This window comes from Rhipicephalus microplus, chromosome 3, assembly GCF_043290135.1.
Source record: "Rhipicephalus microplus isolate Deutch F79 chromosome 3, USDA_Rmic, whole genome shotgun sequence".
Classification (NCBI taxonomy): Eukaryota; Metazoa; Arthropoda; class Arachnida; order Ixodida; family Ixodidae; genus Rhipicephalus; species Rhipicephalus microplus.
Genome location: NC_134702.1, coordinates 86,686,370 through 86,711,377, shown reverse-complemented (window position 1 = coordinate 86,711,377; position 25,008 = coordinate 86,686,370). Strand labels below are relative to the sequence as shown.

The window sequence follows — 25,008 nt, the reverse complement described above, 5'->3', positions numbered from 1 at the left end:
CTCCATTAATACCAGGTGATTTTGTCTCTCAATAATACAGCATAACAGGCTATGAACTCACAACAGCAGCCGCTTAATTGGTGTCGCAGTCGTACACCACTGAAGGTGGCGTTTGTAGTTATTGCGCATTGTGAGAAGAAAAGCCGGAGTTCGACTCGAGCAAAGACAAAGGCAGGCACTATAAGTGGTGGCCAGGTATTTTATCGCAGAAATCAGCTGGCGCTTGAAACTTAGGAAAAAGAAAGTGTTTAGTAAATTACTTACGATGTAGATCTCACTTCCCCAACCCGTTTACCAAAAGCATTCGTGCCAGACTCGATGTTGCTTTGTGATATAATACTTCATGATGAGCCAAGTCTATAGAGGATGAATGGATAGTACAAAGATCAACTACCTGACCTAGTAGTGTTCGCTAGCATAGAGCGATATAAAAACCTGGATCGTAATATCTCTTCTGCAATTCATACTGCCTTGTAAAGCAAAGTTCTTGAAAACAAAATGTTCTTCATATATAGGTATTGTTTAGCTTCAGAAGACTTGAAAGTCAGCATCACTCGAGCATTAAAAATATTGATTTTAGTCGTGCTTGGTTCCTGCGTCTTGCAGTTCACCACCAGAAAATTATCCACCGTGACATCAAACCGTCAAACCTGCTGCTGGATGAGAAAGGAAGGGTTCAGGTAAGTACAATTTTGAAGAATAAAAAGTATGACGACTCATTGTATTCACCGAAGGAGGCATCGAACATTGAAATCAAATGCCACGCAGAAGGAACTCTTTGGAAGCGTATTCTAATTTGTGCTTTCGTCATGACGAACTGCTCATAAAAATTCAAGACAATTGATGAAACGAAGGACAACATTACTCAACGTGTGTAGTAAACTATATTGCGTGCTTTGTGGTGCACTTAGCAGTGAATATTAAAAAAAATTATTACAAGAGACAATTAAACCAGTAAACTACTCCATGAGAAGAGGTTATGCAAGAAACAAAACATTGTTATATTCCAAAGAGTTCAAGATCTCGACAAACTATGAGTATTGCATGACCCTGTAAACTGATAGTTGCTAGTCGCATGTCACGGGAAACTTCTGTCTGCACGACTGCTTTCAAAGCTAGTCCGCCAGCTATACGGAGAATTCAAGCATTCTGTACTCGGGTATTGCTCATACAGCGAGGTACTGCCATGGTTGGTATTCGCAGATCGCAGACTTTGGCGTGTGCAACCAGTTTGAAGGAGTGGACGCCCTGCTGTCTGGGACAGCGGGTACGCCGGCCTTCGTTGCGCCGGAAGCCCTCAGTGGTAAGCGAGCCAGTCGTTCACTATGAAAAAAAAAAAAACCTTTGGCCCGCTTGTGCAATTTCCAAACATTCTGAAACAAGCTAAAGCATTCGTAAAAGGATAGTTGGACATATACTGATGCTGCACTTATTCCTATAAACTATTACTAATTTACGGAAAGAAGTTTAAACGATCCCACGTTTAAATGAACATTTTTATTTTTTATTTATACAATACTGCAGACCAATTTAATGGTCCAAGCAGGACATGCAGAAAAAAGAATGTTACGCTATAGAAGAATATATACGCTATAAGGGGACGGAGACATGACTGCCACTGTAACTCAGTGGTAGAGCATCAGACGCGTTATTTGAAGGTCACTGGTTAGGATCCGACTGGTGGCAAGTTGTCTTTTTATCCACTTTTTTTTCTAGACACTTCCGTAAGAATTACTTCTAATAACATGCCATATACTTTTTTTAGCATGAATGTCTGTCAGTTCCTATCACTATGGTGCCTGACAAAAAAACTAACCATTTATCTTTTGCTTTTCCCCTAATTGCTGAAAAGTAATTGCAAAAAACAAAATTAGTAGAATCAGGTCTCTTCAGTACTTGACGACATAGTTCGTACACAGATCTGGAAGGAAGTCTAGCGCTGCGAAAACGGGTTTTTGAGTGCGCATGCACAGCCAATTTTTAAATTATCAATAAGTCGTATATTTAGGTGCCCAACAAAACCGTTGTGATAACAAAGGTTTCGTGGTTTTTCAAAAGGATAATTCATAATAGCTTATACGTATCTATACAAAATAAGTTTGCATTTGTTATGGTGAAACACTCGTCAACCACTACACGAACTTGCTTTGGTGAACTGGGCACGAGAAATCCTCATAAGAAAATATTCCAGCCAATAACTGTGTGGGTCATTATAGCAGCGCCGGCTGACGAATCGGAAAACTCATTTACGGAAGGAAAATTTTGTGTAGTCCACCTCTGGTCTACTCGTCTACTCTGAGACTCATGACCTTTGCGTGCACCCAATAACACAATTTCTTGTAAGTTAAGCGAGGTACGGATTCGTGAACCCATCCTGTTAAAAGTGCGAATATACATGTCCAATCGTTGACATGTACGTGTTATATGAATATAAGCTCTGTACGTGCGCAATAGATGAGCTAGTATTAGCAGTGAAGCTGTTTTAGCTTTGCGTAATCTGTCTGTGTTGACCCAACACTATTATCAACTGGCACACGGTCTGTTCGCCCTGTTTTTGATCTCCTGCTCCGCTCCCAGAACACGTACGAGCATCAGTGTCTCTAGCATGGCCTGTAATAACCTTGATGGGTGAGATAACGTCTACTGAGAAATAAAGAAAGAAGGAAGCAGTAAAGAAAGAAGAAAGAAGGAAGAAAGAAAGGAAGAAGAAGAGGAAAAAGAAAGAAAGAAAGAAAGAAAGAAAGAAATATACAGGCAAATAAAGTCCTGCCTCTACAATTTTTCACAAAGCAAGATTGGAACACGCCTACCATGGATTTCAAGGCGCACGTCCTAATAACTTGGTTATTGAGATGCCTTTTTTGTGGTATTTATTACAATGGTTATTTGAAATTATCATAAACATAAGACGTAGGGATGCATTCACTCTGCCACAACAACGCACAAGCAGAGAAAAACAAGCATTCGACGCCTAACCTACATACATTGTACGAGTACAGAAAAGTGGAAAAAAGACTTCAAAATATTGCTCGTTGTCGTCTTCTGACCACTGATATGTCAGCTACGTAGCAATATGTCGCACAGTGAGGCTGGTAAGAACGAACATGTCATCAAGATGGGGGCGCCAGTTTTGTCAGGTGTTAAGTTCTTTATAAGTCTGCCGTTAGCAGAGCATAAGCATGACCTTATTTATTATGGTGTAGCGAAAGGTTGGCAAAGGTACGTAGGTGAGTGTGAGGGGCCGAGATTGATGGTGAGAAGGATGGAAAGGATGAGAGGAGGGAACAAAGCATGGCTCACACAAATTGTTAAAACGAGATCAAGAGAAAAAAAATACAAAGATAAAAAAGTGGCCCCGTATCTGAATGTTAATTTGCAAATGTCGTCGAAAGACGATAGTCTTGCGTCTAGAGATTTTGAACAAAACGTTTAGTTGATGTTCTGCACAAGGAAATCGGTGAATGGTATTCTGAAGGCGCTGCGTTAGAGTGCCCCGAGCATGCAGCCGAGGCGAACGAGCGCACTAAGTCATGGCTTGCGTGGCTCTGAGACGGGCGCGCACGCCGTCTCACAGCCACGCAAGCCATGCAAAACGATGGTAGGTGCCACCACCGTGTCGTCTTAGCATAGGGTTGGCAACGCCTTGTTTTTCGTGCAAACGTTACACGGTCAGTGCCGCGTGATAAACGCTAGGGTCCTTAGAATAAATTATGTATGCCTTTTCTAGTAAAAGACGCGCATACTGAACATATACGTGTTGTTATGGTGTCTCAGAAATGTGCGATAATTGCTTTTTAATTGACAATAGCACGAGTATAAATGCGGAACCATGAGCCACATTGATGGGGGCTGCAGATGAGGTCCGCCTTTCTGCTGCTGCCGTTTAAAGTGCCCGGTACCATTAAGGGTGGACAAACAGACAATAGGACGGACGGACGGACAGACAGACAGACAGACAGACAGACAGACAGACAGACAGACAGACAGACAGACAGACAGACAGAAAGACAGACAGACAAAAATTTTTGCTTCGCTTCGAAGGTCCCCCCGAAAAAACCATCGTCTTTAAAAACTTGCGAAAAGGGAGCAAGCATCGAGACCAGATACCGCACCTCGTGGCCAAGCAATCCGTGCATGCGTGGTAGCATCAGCCACGCCCACTGACGGATACATCGCGGGAAACCTATGCAGCGCATAGCCTGGCTTCGCAATATTGTGCAGAGACTGTCATGGGACGTCCTAAGAAAGTGCGCACTCCCGAGGAGCGAGCCGCTTTTATGTAACCTGGCCATGTCACTTGACGGGGAGTACCAGTGGTGACTGGCACGAGCTTATGCTGTACCAAGCTTTACATGACTTAGGCATGACTTCCCGCACCTTTAAAGACGATAGTCTTTCTTGGGAACCTCCGACGGAAAAACTTTGGTCTATCTGTCTGTACCATTCTCTGTTTGTCCACTCTTAACGGTACCCTAAACCATATAGTTTCCTAATATACACTAGAGGGAACTCTGGCGCTAGCGTCTATGAGAGCTGCAACGCACGGCGCTTCAGCGAGCATGGAAATGATGGGTAGTACAGACAATTGTCTAATTTGCGTACTTCTGGCCTGCTTGTGGCTCCGTGTGTGTTCGTGTGGCTTGGAGCTGTTTTCTCACGAAACAAAAATGAACAAAAGCCCAGTGGTTGCGCTTCACCACCTTATTATTTTAGGCTTACCATTTCGAATCAGATCACGAAGTTCGGCAGGGCTTGTTCTTTTCTTCGAAACGAAACCGTAAGCAGCAATAAAGGAAGTCGCAAGTTCGATTCGCCGCCCGCAAGTACGAATACTACGCAAATGTGTGTACTACCCGTCACTGAAGGATCCCAACGCGAGAGACCCCTCTAGTTAACTTTGTTTGTTCAGAATAAATGTTTAATGATTCAGAGCACATGGTACTCTACTATACGGGAGAGCAAAAGGCTGCCCCTGTACGGCACCAAAGTGGCCAAACGATACTCCAGACGGCCAACCCCATCCGCAGCGCCCACCAATATTGCCCAACGTTCGGGTTTATACTTGTGCAATTGTCAATTTCCGCGTCGGCAATTAGGCAAGGGCTAGGCAATGCCGCGTCGTACATATAATTCTCATGGTCGCTTAACCATCGCAGCGCCAGTGTCTTCTTTAGTTAACTTTAAAAAACCCTATGCTCCCCCCTCGGCTTTAGGCATTCCTTCCCGCGGCGTCAACAACATGCACCATTACGCATGAGCGTGCCCTTCCTCTCACTCTCCTGCGCCCCCTTTCTCTCACCTCGCAACACCGACGCAGAGAGCATGTGCTAGCCAGTTTCTTGATTGAAAACACCACCAACTATCGCGCTGCACAACCATTCACTGGCCACCGCGTATATAAGCACTGAATCATCGCCTCCAAGGTAGTGCTGGTAAGACCTTTCTCTTGTGCGTTGTGCAACAAGAAGAATTCGCTGCCTGCGCGTTGAGCAAATGTGGACTGTGGGTCTATTTATTCAATAACAGTGATATGTCTTGCACTGCCTATTAGCAGTGATTGACATGCTCCAGTAGAAAACAACAGTTCATCGCCGGGTGCTTTGCGCCTCCTCAGTTTTTTTTTTTTCTTGTGCAACGATGTGTTGAGCACCAGCTGTAATGTCGCCGCCTGTGTAAGCGTTAACGCCTGCTGCTTCGCATCTACACATTGTTCCCTTTAGCAGGAGAAGGCTTAAATTTTTTCACAACTTCTTCTTTGGCTATTAGGGGCGAAGCTTTTTAAAGCGGCACCCGTTTGTCCCTTTTAGTGGTGCGTAACATGTCTCACGCTTCGACCTTAAAGGTGGTGCCGTTGGGAGATTTCTCCTGTGTGTTGTTCAGTAATAAAAAGTTCGCAGCGTGCGCGTTAACTAAAAGCCGAATTCTCCCGTCTCTCATTTCCCATTAGCAGCCATTAGCATGTACATTGAGCACTATCTGACAAGAAAGATTTGCTACGGGCGTAACCGCCTTGGTTTTAGAAAGGTTTAGCGAGCTTTGGGCCGCAGTACCATGAGTATAGTGAACTAGTATATACATTGAACTCGAGGTGGTTAAAGGTAGGAAGTAGACACGAAGCGCAAGCCGTAAGAAAGTGTGCATGTGCCACCTGTCAATTAGTCCTCTGAATATCCGCTAGATGGCGGTGCTTCTGTATGCGTTATATATGATAACAAGATGCGAGATTGTGGCAGTTGAAGTGTTGAATAGATGGACGAACGGACACAAAGACAGATGCATGGTCGGACGCACGGATGGCTGCACGGAGGGATGACCGCATAGACGGACACAGGGGCAGATGCATGGACGAACGCAGACTTGGACGCACGGATGGACGTGCGCACGCACGAACAGACGCAAGAACGGACAGGTGGATGGACGCATGGACGGTCACACAGACGAACGCATGGACAGACGCAAGCAAGAACAAATGAACGGACACTTGCTTCGCCCCACTCTCCATCGATCACCCCGTGGATATGCTGCCTTTTTTTTTTTTGTTCAAAGCCCTTCTGCGCTTGTTATTATTATTTAAGTAATGCCATGTTAATTAAGCTCGAAGTTCTGTGTGTGATTAAGCTGGAAGCATACATTATTTCATGTGCACAGCTTATTCCATTAGGTTTTTTTTTTGTAACTTCCAAAGAAAAAAAAAAGCTAGGCACAAGGACATGAGAATCCCTGCCCGCACTTTCTTTATTTCCGCGAGTGATGGAGGAAAGGGGGCGTCGGGTGAGAGCGAAAAAGCATAGGGGTGACTTGAACTGCCATCGTCTCTAATAGTGAACATATCGGAAGACTGCCCGTGTTTTTAACAAAAGTGGACATTCAAACGTGAAACCAAGCGCTGCGCGGTGTTAACTGATTCACAGCATCGAATTATCGTGAGATTTGCTTGTAATTTTACGGAGATGTTCATTTAATACTATTGTGTTTTTTTACTGCTTTGGTAATTTTGAGAGTTGTGGTAACGATTAGATACTCGGGGCTTCTGCAAACATCATATTCGCGAGCATTCACGTGTGCAGCGCTTTCCAAATCCAATTTCGTTCGCCCATCACATTCGATATTTGAACAGGGTTAAATCGGCGGAAAGTTTTGCAAAGTCCTGTAGCGCTGATGTCCTTTGAGTGGGCAAATCACTTTCGTGTTTCTGAGATCGAACCGATCGATTACCTGCACCACTAGAAGGCACTTTCTTCCCGTGTTCGCTCCCGAGAGAAGTGCGGGTGCCGTTCCTTTATAACACTAATAAATTGAGTCACTCGCTTCGAAAGAAAAATAAAGGGAACGGAAAATATATCACAGTTTACAGGACCCGCCGCATTTGAAACAGCCGACAGTAAATGAATTGATTTTTCCAGGGTACCATTGCAAACCGCAGCGCTAGTGGTGAGCTTTTTAGTGCTGCCACTACGTTTTCTTTCTATCTCTTTCTCTTCGTTAGTAATTTACGCTGTTTAAAAACTACGAAAGCAAGTATTGGTGTGTCGGGAAGCACCGGTACTATTAGGAAGTGTTACGGTGCAACAACTGACGGTGTAGGCATGAAGAGTGAACTCCGAGCTACAGATATACAAAAAGAACCGGCAAACATGCGACGCGTGACGCAGCTCCTCTGCTCACGCTCGTGTTATCGAAGGAAAACATGCGATTGAACGTCTTAACACCTCTGTTCAAAAAAATTTAGCGTCACAACGCAGTGTCGCATCGTAGTCGGTATTTTAAGTTTTCATTCGCTGTTGTCAACGCACCACAAGCTCTGCGCAACAGCTGTAGGGAGATGGGCTTAGTCGACGCATGAAATAAACGGGTTGGCCGCTTGAGATGAGAGAGGAGATTGCCATTTATTCATAAGCATGAAGAGATGAAAAGCGTGGCAGTGTAGGCGTATCAGCATTGCGATCGTTGTCTTGTACAAGGGGCATCATTGCCAGTCGACGAAGCGACTAGAACAGCTGTAAATGCGTTCCAAGTAAGTGCTGATCTTAGAGTATTTCCCAGTAACATCCTAACAAAGATATGTCTGTCGTAGTGATGTCTACGGGGGCTTCATGCTGAAAGGAGACAGTGAGAGAAGCAACGAATGAAGGCGACGAGGGCTCCGCTCCTGGAATGCCGGAGGCTTATAAATGAATGAAGAAACGAAAAAAAAAGGGACAGCCAATGCCCAAGATGGGCTGGCGTCACTCGGTTGAAAGCCACAGTCTTGTCATACTCGCAAACATGGGTCTCGAAGGCGTTTTCTGCAAGTGAAATCACGTGAAAGGAGCCCTAGTTTGAAGGTTTTAATAGCGACTCGATAGACTCGCATTGCATAAAGACGTGCGTGGCTGTGTTTCTTGCCGGGAAACTGAACACGTGTAGCTCGCAGGTAATATGTGGGAGTGTAGGTCGAAATAAGTCATGCTAGCATTGTAGCCTCTCTAGGGCCCGTATTTACAAACCGATCACATCCTTATTTCATATTGTCATCTTTATTATGTACTTCATATATATATATATATATATATATATATATATATATATATATATATATATATATATATATATATATATATATATATATATATATATATATATATATATATATATATATATATATATATATATATATATATATTGCAAAGCAACGATATATATATTGTTTGACACTTCTTTTACTTGCCGAGCCTCTGCCCCACAACACAGGACAGACTGATTGATGATGATGAGCATGTACATATAAGATGACGCGTATGAATAATGCTCACACTTATTTTCCCCCCACGCGTAAGCGGTCAGCCCGGACGCGTCTTAGACGGAAACGGAACGTCGAACGAATGGCTTCAGACGCGATACGTGGACAATCTCCGAAACACGACAGCGACGATCCGAAGAAAGGTCGGTGGGAGTGACACGATAGTTCACTGCGGACGTTTGTTCATTGGTTGTATATGGTCCAATGAAGCGTGACTGAAACTTGTTACGCAATCCAGGTGTACGAATACGGTTGCCGAGGCGTCGGTTGGCACATTTAGGAAAGAGATGTCGATGGTGAATGTCGGTGAACGGCCGTACACGAGGTGAAAAGGCGACTAGCCAGTAGTTCTTTGAACAGCGGTGTTATGGGCAAACGTCACAAAAGGCAAAATTGTATCCCAGTTGTCGTGGTTTGGTGCGATGTACATCGACAGCATGTCTGTTAGTGTCCGATGAAATCTCTATTTCAGCCCATTAGTTTGGGGATGGTAGGCTGACGTCGTCTTAAGTACTGTGCCACAGGTTGTGAGCAGCGTTTCGAATATGGTGGACAGGAACGTTTTGCCGCGATGACTCAGGAGGACGCGAGGTGCACCATGACGCAATACCATGGTGTTGCGCAAGAAGTCTGCGACGTCTGAAGCAGAACTTGTGCGTATTGCAGCAGCCTCTGCGTACCGTGTCAGGTGATCGACAGCAGTCACAATCCAACGATTACCTGCTGGCGTGATGGGGAGAGGTCCGAGTAGGTCTATGCCAATGATGGCAAATGGAGTCTCGGTACACGGAATAGGTTGTTGAAGGCCAGCAGGACACGAAGTTGGTCGCTTCCCCGTTGACACAGATGGCAAGATGCAACGTGCTTGGCCACAAAGGTAGAGATGCCTGGCCAGAAGAAACGGTTTCTGATGCGGCTTTGTGTTTTGTGAAATCCCAAATGGCCTGCACATGGGTCGTCGTGAAAGGCTTCGAGGACTTGATGACGTAGAGAACGCGGGAGTACTGGAACCCAGCGGTGTCCATCAGTAGGGTAAACGTAACGATGGAGCACATTGTTATCGAGCTTAAATTGCCGTAGTTGTCGGCGCAATCTAGCATTAGGAGTAGGTGATATGCCATTTAGGCGTTGGATAATGCGATTTCAATAAGGATCATCACGCTGGCGTGTGGCGAACTCGGTGTAGCGATTTAAAGCCGGCGTGTCGATAACCGCAAGGTGTGAAAATGTGAGGGGTAACGCAGTGCCTTGCCCTCCAGACGAGCAATAAGCTGAGGTACTTGATGATGAAAATGGAAGGAGACAGCGAGAGAGAGCATCTGCATCTTGGTGTCTTTTTCCAGACTTAAAAGATGACGCTAAAATCGTACTCTTGTAGGCGGAGCACCCAACGACCGAGGCGACCAGACAAGTTTCTCAGTGTCGAGAGCCAGCACAAGGCGTGGTGGTATGTAATAACCGTGAAGTGGCATCCATAAAGATATGGTCGAAATTTTTGTATGGCCCAAACGACAGCAAGGCACTCCTGCTCAGTTATGGAGTAGTTCTGTTCAGCAGCCGTAAGAGCACCACTAGCATACGCTATAACTCTTTCTCGTCAAGTGGCATCCCGCTGTAGAAGAACTGCAGCAATGCCATGTCTGCTCGCGTCGGTGTGCAGATATGTAGGTGCGTTCTCGTCGAAATGGCACAGAACGGGGTCGGACGTTAAGGCATTCTTGAGGGCTTGAAAGGCATGCTCGCAGACGTCGTTCCAAGCGAAAGTTGATACGGATGTGAGCAGCTTGTGCAGTGGCGACGCGATGGCAGCAAAATGACTAATGAAGCAGCAGAAGTAGGAGGCCAGGCCCAAGAAACTTCGTAGGTGTTTCTGAATTTCTCGCCGAGGGAAGCGTATCATGGCAGCAAGCTTCTCAGGATCCGGATGAATGCCATCTTTGCTGACAAGGTGGCCCAACACCTTGATGTTCTTGTTGACGAATTGGCATTTTTTGTGTTAAGCTGTAGTCCAGCACTAGAAATACACGTCAAAACTCAGTCCAAATGATCAAGATGCTGGCGAAAAGAAGAGGAGAAAATGACGATGTCATCTAGATAACACAGACATGTTTTCCATTTTAGGCCGCGTAGAACTGTGTCCATCATGCGTTCAAACGTGGCAGGAGCGTTGCATAAACCGAATGGCATGACGTTGAATTCGTACAGCCCGTCTTGTGTTGCAAAGGCAGTTTTTTATTTGTCCTTTTCGTGCATAGGTATTTGCCAATAACCATACCTTGATTCGAGGCTGGAGAAAAATTCAGCGCCTTGCAGAGAGTCAAGTGCGTTGTCAACTCGTGGCATTGGGTAGACGTCTTTGCGCGTGATCTTATTAAGTGCTCGATAATCGACGCAGAATCGCACCAAACCATCCTTCTTTCGTACTAGCACTACAAGTGAAGACCACGAGCTCGACGAAGGCCAGATAACGTCTTGTTTGAGCATATCAGCAACGTAGTCCTCGATGATTTTCCGCTCTGCGTATGACACTCGATATGGGCGGTGGCGTACGATTGTATTGCCTTCCGTTTCAATTCGATGCACGGCGACAGAAGTGCGATCCAGAAGCTTGGAAGATACATCAAATGAAGCGCTTTATTTTTTAAGCATACCCAAAAATTCTTGCTTTTGCGCTGACGTGAGATTGGGATTTATTGTGGCTGTTAAAGCAGCCGTTGTAGCATGGTCATCAGTACTTGTAGAGAAAGATGGCGAGTTTGTGTGAAGGGGCACCAGAGAAAGTGGTTCGGTATCTGTGAAGCAAACCACACTGGTGCCCTGGAGCAGTGCAACAGGCAATGAAGTGGGGTTAACTGCCGTAACTAATGCTCTGCCATCACGAAAGAGCACCAGGCTAGGAGTGATGGTAAGTCCACCAGAGATGAAACGTCCACACGTTGCTAGGAACACATCACCTGTACCGGTCTTATCTGATGTCAGGGTCAGGATATGCTCATTACCTGGAGGAATAAAACAGTCATCAGCGGTGACAAAACGCTGGTTATGGACATAGTTATCAGACGAAAGCGCAGTATCTGACATGCGAATGACCCTCTGACGGCAAGATATCACGGCTGAAGCTGAGGAGAGAAAGTCCCATCTTAAAATGAGCGCATTGGTATACGATGACAGAATGACGAACTCTATATGGTGAAGGATGCCCTCAATAAAAACTTCTGCTGTGCAAACACCAGAAGGCTGAACAAAAACCGCATTAGCACAACGAAGGGGAGGGCCATCATACGGTGTCTTCACTTTGCGCAAACGGGAACACAAGTCCACACTAATAACTGAGAGCGATGAACCTGTGTCCACCAAGGCTTCAGTCCATATGCCCTCAACACACACTGAAAGTACATTTGAGGGGCGTTCCGGAGGAGTTCGATGCAGTCCGCAAAATGCAGCTTTACCTCCTGAAGCTGCACTGTTTAGTTTTCCGGGCGATGATCAGATGCTGTGGTAGCTGGACGAAGTAGTGACGAGGAACGGTGCATAGGTGACGGGGAGTGACGGCGCGAGGAGTGGAAGGTACTGGCTGCATCGAAGTTCTGTGGAGAGGGTGAGCGCCGTTGGTACAGTTGGCATGGGTGGTGATGTTGTGGAGCAGGCGCAAACTCCTCCCTCTCGAAGTCACCATAGCCACGCCTTTCGTCTTGTTGACGTCGACGACAGAACCGTGAGATGTGGCCGCGTATCACGCAATAATAGCAAATTGGTCTAGATGGGCGCCAGGCTTGAGAAGACGGGGGCGTTGCTCTTGGGGCGAGGACATTCACTGAAGGCTGCATACTTGACCCATACTGTGGTGATTGCTGAGGAGGTGACGCTGCAACCGCCTGAGTGTACGTCGGTTTTAGAGTGGTATGCGAGCTCGGGACTTGCTCACATGTCATGGACGCTAGTTCATCCCTCACAATATTGCGGAGGCTGCCTGCAAAAGGCGACATGCGGAGCTCACAAGATGACGAGGTGGCCTAGAGCTGTAGCTCCTCGCGGCGCCTATACCCTTGAGCAAGTGGCGAACACGGTCATGCTCCGCCATCGAGCTGTCGACGCGACGGCATAGGGCACGGACATCTTGAATGTACGAAGTATAGGACTCGCCGGAGTGCTGGACACGTTCAGCAAGCTTCCGTTTGGCGATGTCTGCACGTACAGAAGGGTTGGCATATATCTGACGGAGCTCCTACCTAAAGGTAGGCCAGTCTGGGAAATCCAGCTGATGGTTGAGAAACCATGTCTTAGCGACACCCGTCAGATAGAACGGTGCACGAGACAGCTTGACAGAATCATGCCAATAGTTAAGCGCACTCACACGGTCGTACTCATCCAACCATTCTTCAACGTCTTCACCGCGAAGGCCGGCGAACATCGGTGGATCTTTTTGAGGGGCGGTGACAGTCCAAGAAGGCATTCCCAGGGGTGCAGGTGGGGTGGATGGAGCCGTGTTGTTGTGCTCGTCCTGCAACATGACCGTAGGCTGACTGCGCAGAGGGCGACCCGACCGGAGCTCCAGGGATGATTCTTAGTCGAAGATAACGAAAAAGCGCTGCAGGGATAGGACCAAGGGACCGGAAAGCACTCTCCACTACTTGTAAAGCAACGTTTTTGAGTGTAAGACGTCACTTCTTTTATTTGCCTAGCCTCTGCCCCACAACACAGGTCAGACTGATGATGATGAGTATGTACATATAAGATGACGCGTATGAAAAATGCTAACAATATATACATATACACACATATATATATATATCTATATATATACATAAAGTGTTAAACGACTGCGAGTGCTTCGTATTCAACTATGGGAGAGTAGTGCGCCGTCCCTTACTAAAACCAAGGCCTCACACCCAAATTAAATCAATTGCAGGAGCATTAACCAGCAAGCAAGACAAAATATATTTGATGTTGCTTTGTGGGCGTCACATCCAGACTTGTTTTTAAAGCGTATTAAAGGGACAAGTTATCAGTTTGGTATAACTGTCGTTTAAGCGCAAGTAGAAACACAAAGGAAGAGGGGACAAGCACCTGCCTATATATTATTCTCTTTCAGAAAAATCTTCTAGTCGAGAAAAATTGCTTGTTCCCAGTTTTTTTTTGTGTGTGTGTTTCTTTGTGTGCTTAAACGATCGTTATACGATGCATATCTAACAAGCCCAACTTTCGATACTCTTGAAAGCTATCGGTTAATCGAGCGATAAGGATGAGGTTGGTGAATACAAGCCCCAGTGCCAGGAGCCGTCCTTCCCGCTTAGATACTCAGCACGACACCCAAAGATGGTGTGGCGTGAGTTTTCGCATACGGTTTAGCGCGACAATAGAGTGCATGGCCCTTTGATGCGTAAAGATTCTTTGGTTAGATTTTAACGAAAAATGTCTGTGAGTGTAGCTGTATGTACAAACGCGGCACAGGGATGTAAAAAATAACAATTGACGCAGAAGGAATGTACGCAATCCATTTTCCGAAGGAAACAACCCTATCATACAGAGGTTTTGGCGGCTATTTTTATTGATAAGATGGCTGATATCGGCTTCTGTTAACTAATGACAGCTCTAGTTCAAAGTGTTTGCTGAATATAATGAACAATTTCCAGTAATATTGGCTGTTCGATGCATGATGTTAAAGCCAGTTTGGCCAAACATTGCCAAATGCAGCCTGATGTTGGTTGCATACTGCAAATGCGAGTCAAAAATGAGCAGCACGCAAATAGGTCTTAGTAAACAGAAGGTATTTGCTTTGCTATCCTGGACAGGACAATGCGTGAGGGATGACCAAAAGGGAAAAAAGAAAATATCTAGAGGGGGAAAAGGAGGAAGAAAGTGAAGTAGAAACGCACACACGCACGTACGTAGGAGTGACATAATCTTTCAAAGAAAGTTCCCGGCAGAAACTTCAGCAGTGTCCTTGTCATCCTCTAGGTTGGAGATCAAATGCTCTGGCTTTCTTACATCTTCTGATCGAAAACGACTGATTGTCAACGTGTGCAAACACAGCTGTGAGATACTTTTTTCTGGAAGCTGTAGTAAGAAAAACGACATATGTGTATGATGGTCTATTACTAGTTTACTCTCTGTGGTATAGCAGTCACGGGCAGCGCAGTCTGTCATTCCTATGCGGGGAGCACTGACGTTTGTAAAAGGTGCACCATACCACACAAGGCAGAAAATGGTAATCGTAGATTGGGGTTGTCTAGTTGTCATGTTGAGTCGGAGGGATAGGTGTAGGCGGTCAAGGCGGGTTGGTTGTACACCCGCATTGTTTCACATAAGGCGTTTCTGTTACGTTTGCTGCACCTTTCATCTGCTTGCTCACCTGTGGTAATTTCTCGTAGAACACTCTCTTCTGTCAGGGACGAAGGTAACACCATGTATTCACAGAGAAAACTATTTGATTAAGGCACGTTATAAGTGTGGAGGTCGGGAATATTTTATTCAGCACGAATATCGCAAGCGCACGACAAAACACTTGAAGGGCGAACAAAAGAAACACGGATATGTACATAGTAATTCATAGCACTGCTGAATTGCTAGCTGCCCAAAAATATTTCGCATAACATTGTTTCAAGTAGCTCTTGTTGTCTTCAAAGTTTGGATTAGCCGTTTTGTGAATATGATACCGTGATGACAATACAACTGAGCATGTTTAAGCATAAAAATTTTTCAGTACCTCGTAGCGCTCACAGTGATTAGATCCAGATCCACCTAAATGGCGTTAGCAAATTGTATAAATTCCTATTCTCTCATTTACAGTTTCTCCACAGGAAACAGCTGACATTTCGCAATGATTATTCTCGTGCCAATTGTTAAGTTGGGAGAAGGCACACCGTATATAGCTTTATCTTTAGGTGAACAAATTGGCTACACACTGTAAGCAAAAACTATCCGAGTTTGGGGTTTTTGCGGCTCATGACCTCTGAAAACTCCCTCGCGTTTGAAGTTACTACCTCGTGTTGAAGTAAAAGATGGTACATGACATAGTTTTACCACCACCTCTGAAGCACGTAGTAAAATGATGTCAAAATCCAGTTTTACCACGTAGGGAGTTTTCTATCACGTGATTTTTAACCTGGGCTTCAGAGTTTTTTACCACAGGACTGCATACTGCCGCTGCTTCGGCGCCTTCTTCCCCATACCCCTCGAGTGACGCTCTCAGTGAATCGTGAAGGTGCGTGAGGACCACAGATGTAGTTTTTAGGGGCAAAAAAGGGAAGTTTTTTGTACGCTTAACTTGTACGTACATAAACGAAACATCAAAAACAAGTAAAGACTGTGTATACATCTTACAAATGAGCACCAAAATCTAATTGATCACTGAGTGCGAAGCTTCTTATAGCGGCACCCTTTCGTCCCTCGTAATCGTAGTTGTAGTGTGTAACGAGTCTTACATTTTGACCTTCAAGGTGGTGCCCGTGGGAGATTTTTTCTGTGCGTTGTTGAACAAAAAAATTCGCAGCGTGCGTGTTAACTAAAAGCCAAATTCTCCTGTCTCTCATTCCCCCTTAGCAGCAATTGGCATGTACATTGAGTACTATCTGACAAGAAAGAGTTGCCACGTCATACTCGCTGGGTGTAACCTCCTTGGTTTTAGAAAGGTTTAGCGAGCGTTGAACCGCAGTGCCATGAATACAATAAACTGGTATATACCATGAACTCGAGGTGGTTAAAAGTGGGAAGTAGACCCGAAGCGTAAGCCGTAAGAAAGTGTGCGTGTGCCACCTCTCGTTTAGTCCTTGGAAGGTCCGCTGGATGGAGGTGCTTCTGTGTGGGAAATATATCATGAAAAGATGCGAGATGGTTGTACTTGGAGTGTTCAATAGATGGACGAACGGACACACAGACAGATGCATGGGTGAACGCATGAACGGACGCGGGGGCGGATGCATGGATGAACGCAGGGACGGATGCACGAACAGACGCACGCACGGACTGGCGGATGGACGCACGGACAGTCACAAAGACGGACGCATGAACGGGCGGAAGCAAGAACGAATGGACGGACAAATTCTTCGCCTCACTCTCCATCATTCACTGCGTGGATATGGTGCCACTTTTTTTAGGTTATTTCAGGTTGTCTTCGTTTAGTGTGCAGATGGAAACAGAACGTACCATTAACGATTATGAGATGTCCAACTTCACGCATTTTTACGTCTCTCTTCGCACTCGTTAGCGCAGAACGCACGTTATGTTGAGATTCACGCTTTGTCCCACGTCAGACGTCATCTCAAATAGCGTAGCCAAGCAGCGCTGCACCCGTAAGAAACACACACACAAAAAGCGAACAAACCCAAAGACGCGGACGATGAGAAAGTGGTTTCCAGTGTCTTTGCTCTCTAATCTCTAATGGGCGTCCCGCGTGTCTTGAACAAGTGAAATAATTATATAGCAAGCAATTTCTGTAGTCACAATTCCTCTTTAAGCCACTTATTTCCCGAATCGAGCGTGCACATTCATTCTTGTGTGACGCACAAACTGCTACTGCGTTTAGTCTTTTGATTTGACAAAAAGGCGACGAAAAATTTGTGTGCTTGACTCACGTTCTTTTTTTTTGTTCTTTTGTCACAGAAAACCGGAGCGAATACAGCGGCAAGGTGAGTACTTCAATAACTGGTGACATTCTTTCGGGCACACCCCGAGGCACCGTCGAGGCGTCTATCCCGGTTAATTGCAGTGACGAGATCTGGAGGGTGACTGTCTAAACGCATTTTTAACCTTGTACAGCTCTGCAATTACTTCATACCTTGTTATAACAACGCACACTCTGCACCTCTGCTGTTTCGGTCACTCATGCACTCTTTACACCGATGGTTTAATGACACTGAAAAGAACTGTTTCCCGCAAACAGTGCATCCGTTTCCACATGAATCAAAGCCACTGGCATCCACCCAAAGGCATGCACAAGTGCTTAAATGAAGGGAAATGAACCTAGGGATTATCACCGTTTGCACAAATACACGCGTGTTACATCTTGCGTCCGTGACGGCAGCTTGTAAACAAGTGAGGAAAATTTGGAAACTTCTTAACACAGGAAGGATAGCTAGCCGAGACAGCCGAGGCGACGCCATTTCCAGACATCGTTGAGTCTTAATTCCTCATTTATTGAAGCTGCAACAGCTTACTTTTTAAGCTTTGTGTAGGAGATTATGCCCTCATTTTTCTTAGCATGCTTAACTGCTAGCGTGCAGCCAAGCGTATAGGCGCAAGCAACTGTGTCCATGGGTAGGTGTGTACGTGCACACAGGGGTCGAATGTGTAGACGTGTAAAGTGTGAAGGCTGGCATTTTACAGAACTTCCTAAGGTAGCACTGTTTCGTTCCCACATATGGAATATTTTGAAGGTTACAAACACGATCAGAAATTTAATTCGCTACCTTATGATTATCAGCAGAACGCTGGGCTTCCGCGAGCAGCATGAGAAATACTAACAATCACATGTTGAGAGCTGAACACTTTACTATTTTTACGGCACGTTCTTTGTTGTTCAGTAGCTGCCCGTATACAAATAGGAAGTTTACATTGGCCCTTTGTGCTGTGCAATCTTCACTCATTGCTAGGCATAAGAAACACATACTGAGGAAAAGTAGCTGCTGGAGTACATAAGTACTGGTACCTGCAAGATCGTGCAGGCACATACAAAAGGTAGTACAGAGATCAATATCAAATGAAAGAACACTGGTACTATATTCCGAAAATTATTGCAAAAAAGATGCTAAGTTGGACGCAATCGAATAGTACCAAGAAATCGTATAAAATGTGATAAAATATAGCCAAACTTACGATTTGACACAATAGCTGCTGCCTTGCAGTTTGGGCACCATGTTGGCTGTAATTATAAGGATCATGTAGTAAAACGACTCGGCAGTGCGACATTGTTGTGTGTTACAAAAAAGAAATGCGGACACGATTCAACACACGCTAACGCAATTTCTAAAATGGTCGGAGGAATTGAATGCTTGGGGTCCGCGAAAAATTAAGAAGGTTATCGGAGTAGTTCTCAATAAACGACAGGAAAGACGGAGAATGAGAGAGACGTCAGTTTCGTGTACAAATTTACTGCCAAGGTATAGATAACGGCAGAATGTCACATGTCACTGTGCTGTAACGCGAAGGTCACTCACTCTGCTTGGTTAACATATTATTCATCATTATCCGCATGGCCATGCTTGATATTGTAGGCACATGAAAAAAAATTGCCCGCAGCTTCCCTCGGGGGAACACTGAGGAGGATGCGGACCATATAATTGGTTAACGGGGTGTTAAAGTGCGACTTACTTGGGTCGATGGCTAAATTGGTTAACGTGGTTGTGAAATGGGGTGTTAAATTGCGACTTACTTGGGTCGATGGCTAAATTGGTTAACGTGGTTGTAGGAGGGGGTGTTAAATGAGTGAACACGTACACACGTATGCGAAAGGGCGGCGCTGGTCGAAGGGACGTCGATCATTGTGTTTGTGGATTCGTTGGAATTCATTTCACCGCGACCTTGGCCCCGCCGCGGTGGTCTAGTGGCTATGGTACTCGGCTGCTGACCCGCAGGGCGCGGGTTCGAATCCCGGCTGCGGCGGCTGCATTTCCGATGGAGGCGGAAATGTTGTAGGCCCGTGTGCTCAGATTTGAGTGCACGTTAAAGAACCCCAGGTGGTCTAAATTTCCGGAGCCCTCCACTACGGCGTCTCTCATAATCATATAGTGGTTTTGGGACGTTAAACCCCACATATCAATCAATCAATCAATCACCGCGACCTTGGACGTCGACGCGCCGTACAAACCAACCGACGAGTGGCAACTGAGCGAGCGAGCGCCGACCTTGAGTATATATACAGCACGACGGCGCATGCACTGTCAGCTGTTGAATGTTCTCGAAGCGCGACGCCACATGCGCGTCCACTGGAGAATCAGGAGAATTGTAGATGTCGAACGCGGTGTGTAGAGGAGGAAGGGTGCACAGATGGTGGAGGAGTGAAGCGCGCGCGGTGTGTAGAGGAGGAAGGAATGCACAGATGGTGGAAGAGTGGGCGACGGCGCGACGGCGCATGCGCGCGCGTCAGCTGTCGAATGTTCGAGAAGCGGTGCGGACGGCGCGGACGGCGCGGACGGCGCACTACAAGGCGCGAGTATAAGATGCTCCGCATCTAAAAGGATCATGCCAAACTTTACAAAGCAGTGACTTAACAGAGTACACAAGAACTGAATCAGAAGAGCTATTTCCATTTGCCGGACCGATGTATGCGCAAAGCTAACGAAGTACACTACCATCGACCACTTCGGTATTGACACAAGGACATCAGTTGAGCGGCCCTATATTCAAGTATCTATTGGTCTTCGTTTGCCGGCTGACAAAGAAGGGTACGCGGTTGCATATAAAATAGCACTCGTGCTATTATGAGCACCAAGGCAAGTGCCCTGGCCTGCGGCTGAAGATGAATTGTGCAAAATGTCTCTTTATCATACGAAGTTCTGTATACGGTCAATATATGGCCGACTTGGTGTTTGAGCTTATGTGTATGTATGTATGTATGTATGTATGTATGTATGTATGTATGTATGTATGTATGTATGTATGTATGTATGTATGTATGTATGTATGTATGTATGTATGTATGTATGTATGTATGTATGTATGTATGTATGTATGTATGTATGTATGTATGTATGTATGTGTGTATGTATGTATGTGGATGTTGGCATGAATGCGAGCATGTATGCGAACGACTCTCATTACAGCGTCTTCGTATGTACAGAGTGTTTACTGAAAGCACTGTCTTCAAATAAATGTATCCCACCTAAATTTATACAACTGCCTGACTGCAACGTTATTTTCTCGCCTGTCTACGCAGGCGGTGGACGTGTGGGCGATGGGCGTGACGCTCTACGCTTTCGTCGTTGGTAACGTTCCCTTCCACGATCCCAGCGTGCTCATCCTGTACAACAAGATAAGAAACCAGCCAGTGGTTTTCCCGTGAGTGCCCTGTAACACCTATTGTCACGAGTTACAGAGAATTGAAGATCCGGAAAATTTCTAACGTCAACACGAGAACGTAGCTCACACTGTTTTCTATCGCAGTAAAAAACTTTGATGCAGCTGCATGCAGTTTTTGGGCGATGTCTACAAAAACGAGGAGGGGGGAAAAAGGACAGCAATAAAGATTTGAAAACTGTGAAAGTAAAGTTAGAATACACCATTTATTGGTAATAAATAGATCACTGTAGTGGTTCAACCTCTCAGTCCAGGAGACCATTAGCTCTTGCCTCCGTCCGGGCGGCTCGGTCAACCAGAGCTTGTTGCGGCACTTGATCAGAGCTGGACAGGGTTGCGTTTCACTGGGAAATTGTAGTTTTATGGTTGGCTGATGTACTGCAATTTCTTCGGCGCTCCCAGGCCATATGAAATAAAGTGGTAGTCTGGGGACAGAAACTACATTGCAGATCGTACACCGAAGGGTCTCTCGTAAACAATACATAAGAATTTACAAAGGATGATAATTGTAATAGCCACCACGCGACCTATGATGTCATATCTAATCTAGGGTAAAATTAGGATAAAATGCGTCTATGCTCAGTCTATTATGGTGCAGCATGTCAGTATGAAAAAAGAGTAGCTGGGGATTATCCTGGACAGTGAGAAGTTGCGCTGGGAATGAAGCAGCGGAAAGCAGGCATAAGGAATGGCAAGGACAGCTCGAGACGAGCATTACGCGGATGTGCCAATGGACATTGAATTATGTTTGAGATTACGCTATAACCACTTGTACACATTTGAACGTTCGTGTTATTGCTTAGAAACACTGGGTTTTAATTTGTGCTTGTACCTGTTTTCAATTGCATCGACTCCTTAGTATGTTATAGTTGTGAGAAATGCAACTGTGATACAATCAGTACAAGCCGAGTGCCTAGGGTACGTTTTAAGCCACGTGGGGGGGGGGGGGGGGGGCTCACTTAGCGTTAACATAGTACTGATACTCTGCAATACAAACAGTTGACTGTAATCGTCGAGCTGTGATATAGTCCAAATTTTAAACTATAGCCTATGCACTGGTTTATCTATCCGTAGCTTGTATTACAACGCAGTTCGTGTGAAATTCATGTTCGAATAAATAATTCCCATCTTGTAATATATTAAATTGAAGAAACTGCATGATCCGCAGTTCCTTTCATTGTACTTCATTTTCTTCAGGCGTAAAGCGTAGGACAATGACTAAACACAATTGGACTCTTCGGTAATTTATGATAAAAGGAAGATAAAACTTTACTTCATGATCTTCATCACAGCATTTCCCACTGTAGACCTTTGCCTTCGGTCGTTTGAAAAGCGTCTTGCCCAGACAACATTTTGACTGAAGCAACCAGAAATAAATCAAGAGAATAAATAGCATCTCAGTGCGTGCTTTATCAAAATTTGAAGCCGTTGAAAATGATCTTATTGCGGAGGGGTTCACAAAAATGCGCTAAAGGACACTTACTGATTATCCTTTCTTCTTGACTGGCACGCACGTCTTTGGAGTTATCAGAGTGTTTCATCAATATACTGGCCACAATCAACCTCCCCTTCGTGGACAGCTTGCATTTATTACGTAGGCTGGTGTGAGCGCTGACATGATCTAAATTCAAGTGCATTATTAAAGTCTCTCATTAAGTTTGCATCAAAATAAAATCGACAACTATGATCTCCTTTTTTGACCAAGACGATAGAAACGAGGGGTAGATAGGCCTTCAAGTTTCGGTATGCGGACAAGTCAGGGTTATAATGAAAGGGCCATGGCACGGTTATCCAAGAATTTGCAGTTTTCAGTGAAAAACAGAAATAGATTCCCTGTTACGCATAGTATATATAAAAAGTTAGCCGTAATTTAACATTTCAGCGCAAAACGAGCCCTGCAAATCACCGGTCGTAAACACCGACCACTGCCGGTGACCGCCATAGCGTGTGTCACGTTGCGTGCAGTATCGAGTGAAGCCGTCGTCGTCTACTAAATCTTTAGCTTTGCAAGTCGTCGAATTTCATTTCCAAGCTGAAAATGGCTGAAATACCTTCAATTCACGCTCAGCTGACCCCAAAAGGATATCGTTCGCTGAAATGCAGACACTCACACAGCTAGCTGCTTGTTACTTCACGGCTCGTGAATTCGCCAGTGTGACCCGAGTCTCATTTCATTCAAGTGTTCATTAAAATGTTCATTTATAAATGAAACACTAAATATGCGCTAAAATTTGGTAATATTGTTTGTGATTATGAGCGAAAATTAGGTGGTACGACCCCTTTACTGTTGTCGTCAAAGCATGAACCTGAATCAAATACACTCAAGATGGAATACGTGTAGTACTGCTATGTTTGGTGTCTAATGTACGGTACCAGGTATATTCCGCAATATATACATGGCGTATTTACACAGTGTTGAGCTTTGATTAGCAGTTGCTTTAAGAAATGTTTTTGCATATTTTTTGCGATTTCTTGAATTGCAGCTCCAACATCAGCACCGAATTGCAAGACCTACTTTCACGCATGTTAAAGAAAAACCCTTCGGACAGGATCACAGTTCCTGAAATCAAGGTAAACGGCACGCACGTACATACATACATACATACATACATACATACATACACACATACATGCATGCATACATGCATGCATACATACATACATACATACATACATACATACATACATACATGCATACATACATACATACATACATACATACATGCATGCATACATACATACATACCTACATACATACATACATACATACATACATACATACATACATACATACATACATACATACATACATACATACATACATACATACATACATACATACATACATACATACATACATACATACATCAACAATTTGGCTGCTCGCACCAACTCCAGGAAGAAGAAAGCAGCATAAGGAATGCAGCTGAGCATGTTTCAATTGTCTAACTCGAATATGACAGCAAAAAAAAATAGAACTTGGGCAAATCTCTCTATTTGATTAGGTATCAATGATACAGATGCTACATTCCAATTTTCACGCAGCATGTGACTGCTTAACAGCGTTAGAGCATTTTCACAGGATGCGTGCTGTGGAGACATGCGTCATAGAAGCTACCAGATTTTTCCTTCGTTCATTTCTCAGGTGCATTCGTGGGTGACGAAGAATGGCATGTTCCCAATGCCATCTGAAAGCGAGAACTGCGTATTCGTCGAAGTCACGGAGGAGGAGATTGACAACTGTGTGCGCACGATTCCCAAGCTCGACACTTTGGTAAGGATGCACAAATATCTTCCTTTATTATTCAGGAAGTGCAGAACATGTAAAGCACACAGGATGACAACAATGACAAAGAAAGTGCGTCCATACCTCTTCACACGACGTCATTGCAGCTAGCATCTCTCTGTGCTCGCTCTTTAATTTTAAGGCTGTACATCTTTCGAAGATGACAATTGCAATCCCAAAGTTTTATTGTGGGACCGTGTCACAGAACGAGCGCTAAAAATGAGCGCGCCGCCAAATTCTTGCGACAACGGGCGGGAGAAACGCCGCGAGGTCAAAAGAAAAAAAAAGAAAGCAAACGTCCAAGGCTCCCCGGGTGCGCGCTCTCCCCGCGGAAGCGTGGCGTCGCAGACGAACCTCCTCACCCCGCGTCGGCGGCCCAGCAAGCCCGCGATTTTTCTAGAACGAACGGGGCGGGGTCATACCGAGTTGAATCATCCTCCGGGGAGGGCAGTCGAACCGTCTCGCACCTCTCCCCAACCTTCGCTGCGCATCGCGCCGACGAACTGAGGAGAACGTTCTGGAAGGTGGCGCGGAAGGTATTTAATCGAGCGGCCGAGACGAGAAAGCAGGAGGAGACGGAAGTGAGCGCCAGAGCGCGTAGGGATTCCACCGTGTAGTCGGCGAAGTTTTTGGTCCGAAGGGACGAGGCCGGAGGTGAAGAGGATTTCCACCTGAGGGGTGACGACTCGAGATACCGGCAAGAGTGTGTGTTTACCGCTATCGAGCGGAGACGCGGGGCAACAGCTGCGTGTGTGAAGCCGACGTGTTCCGGCGAAGAAGTTGAAGTTGGAAGAGTAGCCAATTGAAGACGGGAGGTTTCCTGGAAGAGAAACTTCGAGGGCTGCGGAACGACAACAACGCTGAACTTTGAGTGAGTGATTCTCGGAAGAGTATCATCTAGACTTTGGTTCCAAGAACTTTGGACTGAATA

General features: G+C 45.3%; 1 protein-coding gene across 3 annotated transcripts in view; it reads left to right on the top strand.

The window, feature by feature from the left end:
• LOC119172721 (calcium/calmodulin-dependent protein kinase kinase 1-like) overlaps positions 1-25,008 on the top strand; it is a 322,158-nt gene that overhangs the window by 276,860 nt on the left and 20,290 nt on the right. For all 3 annotated transcript variants that reach the window (XM_075889943.1, XM_075889944.1, XM_075889945.1), the window contains exons 12-17: positions 607-680; positions 1,204-1,303; positions 17,381-17,406; positions 20,652-20,773; positions 23,275-23,362; positions 23,937-24,065. In XM_075889943.1, coding sequence (XP_075746058.1) covers positions 607-680; positions 1,204-1,303; positions 17,381-17,406; positions 20,652-20,773; positions 23,275-23,362; positions 23,937-24,065 — 539 coding nt within the window. The remainder of the gene's footprint in view (positions 1-606; positions 681-1,203; positions 1,304-17,380; positions 17,407-20,651; positions 20,774-23,274; positions 23,363-23,936; positions 24,066-25,008) is intronic.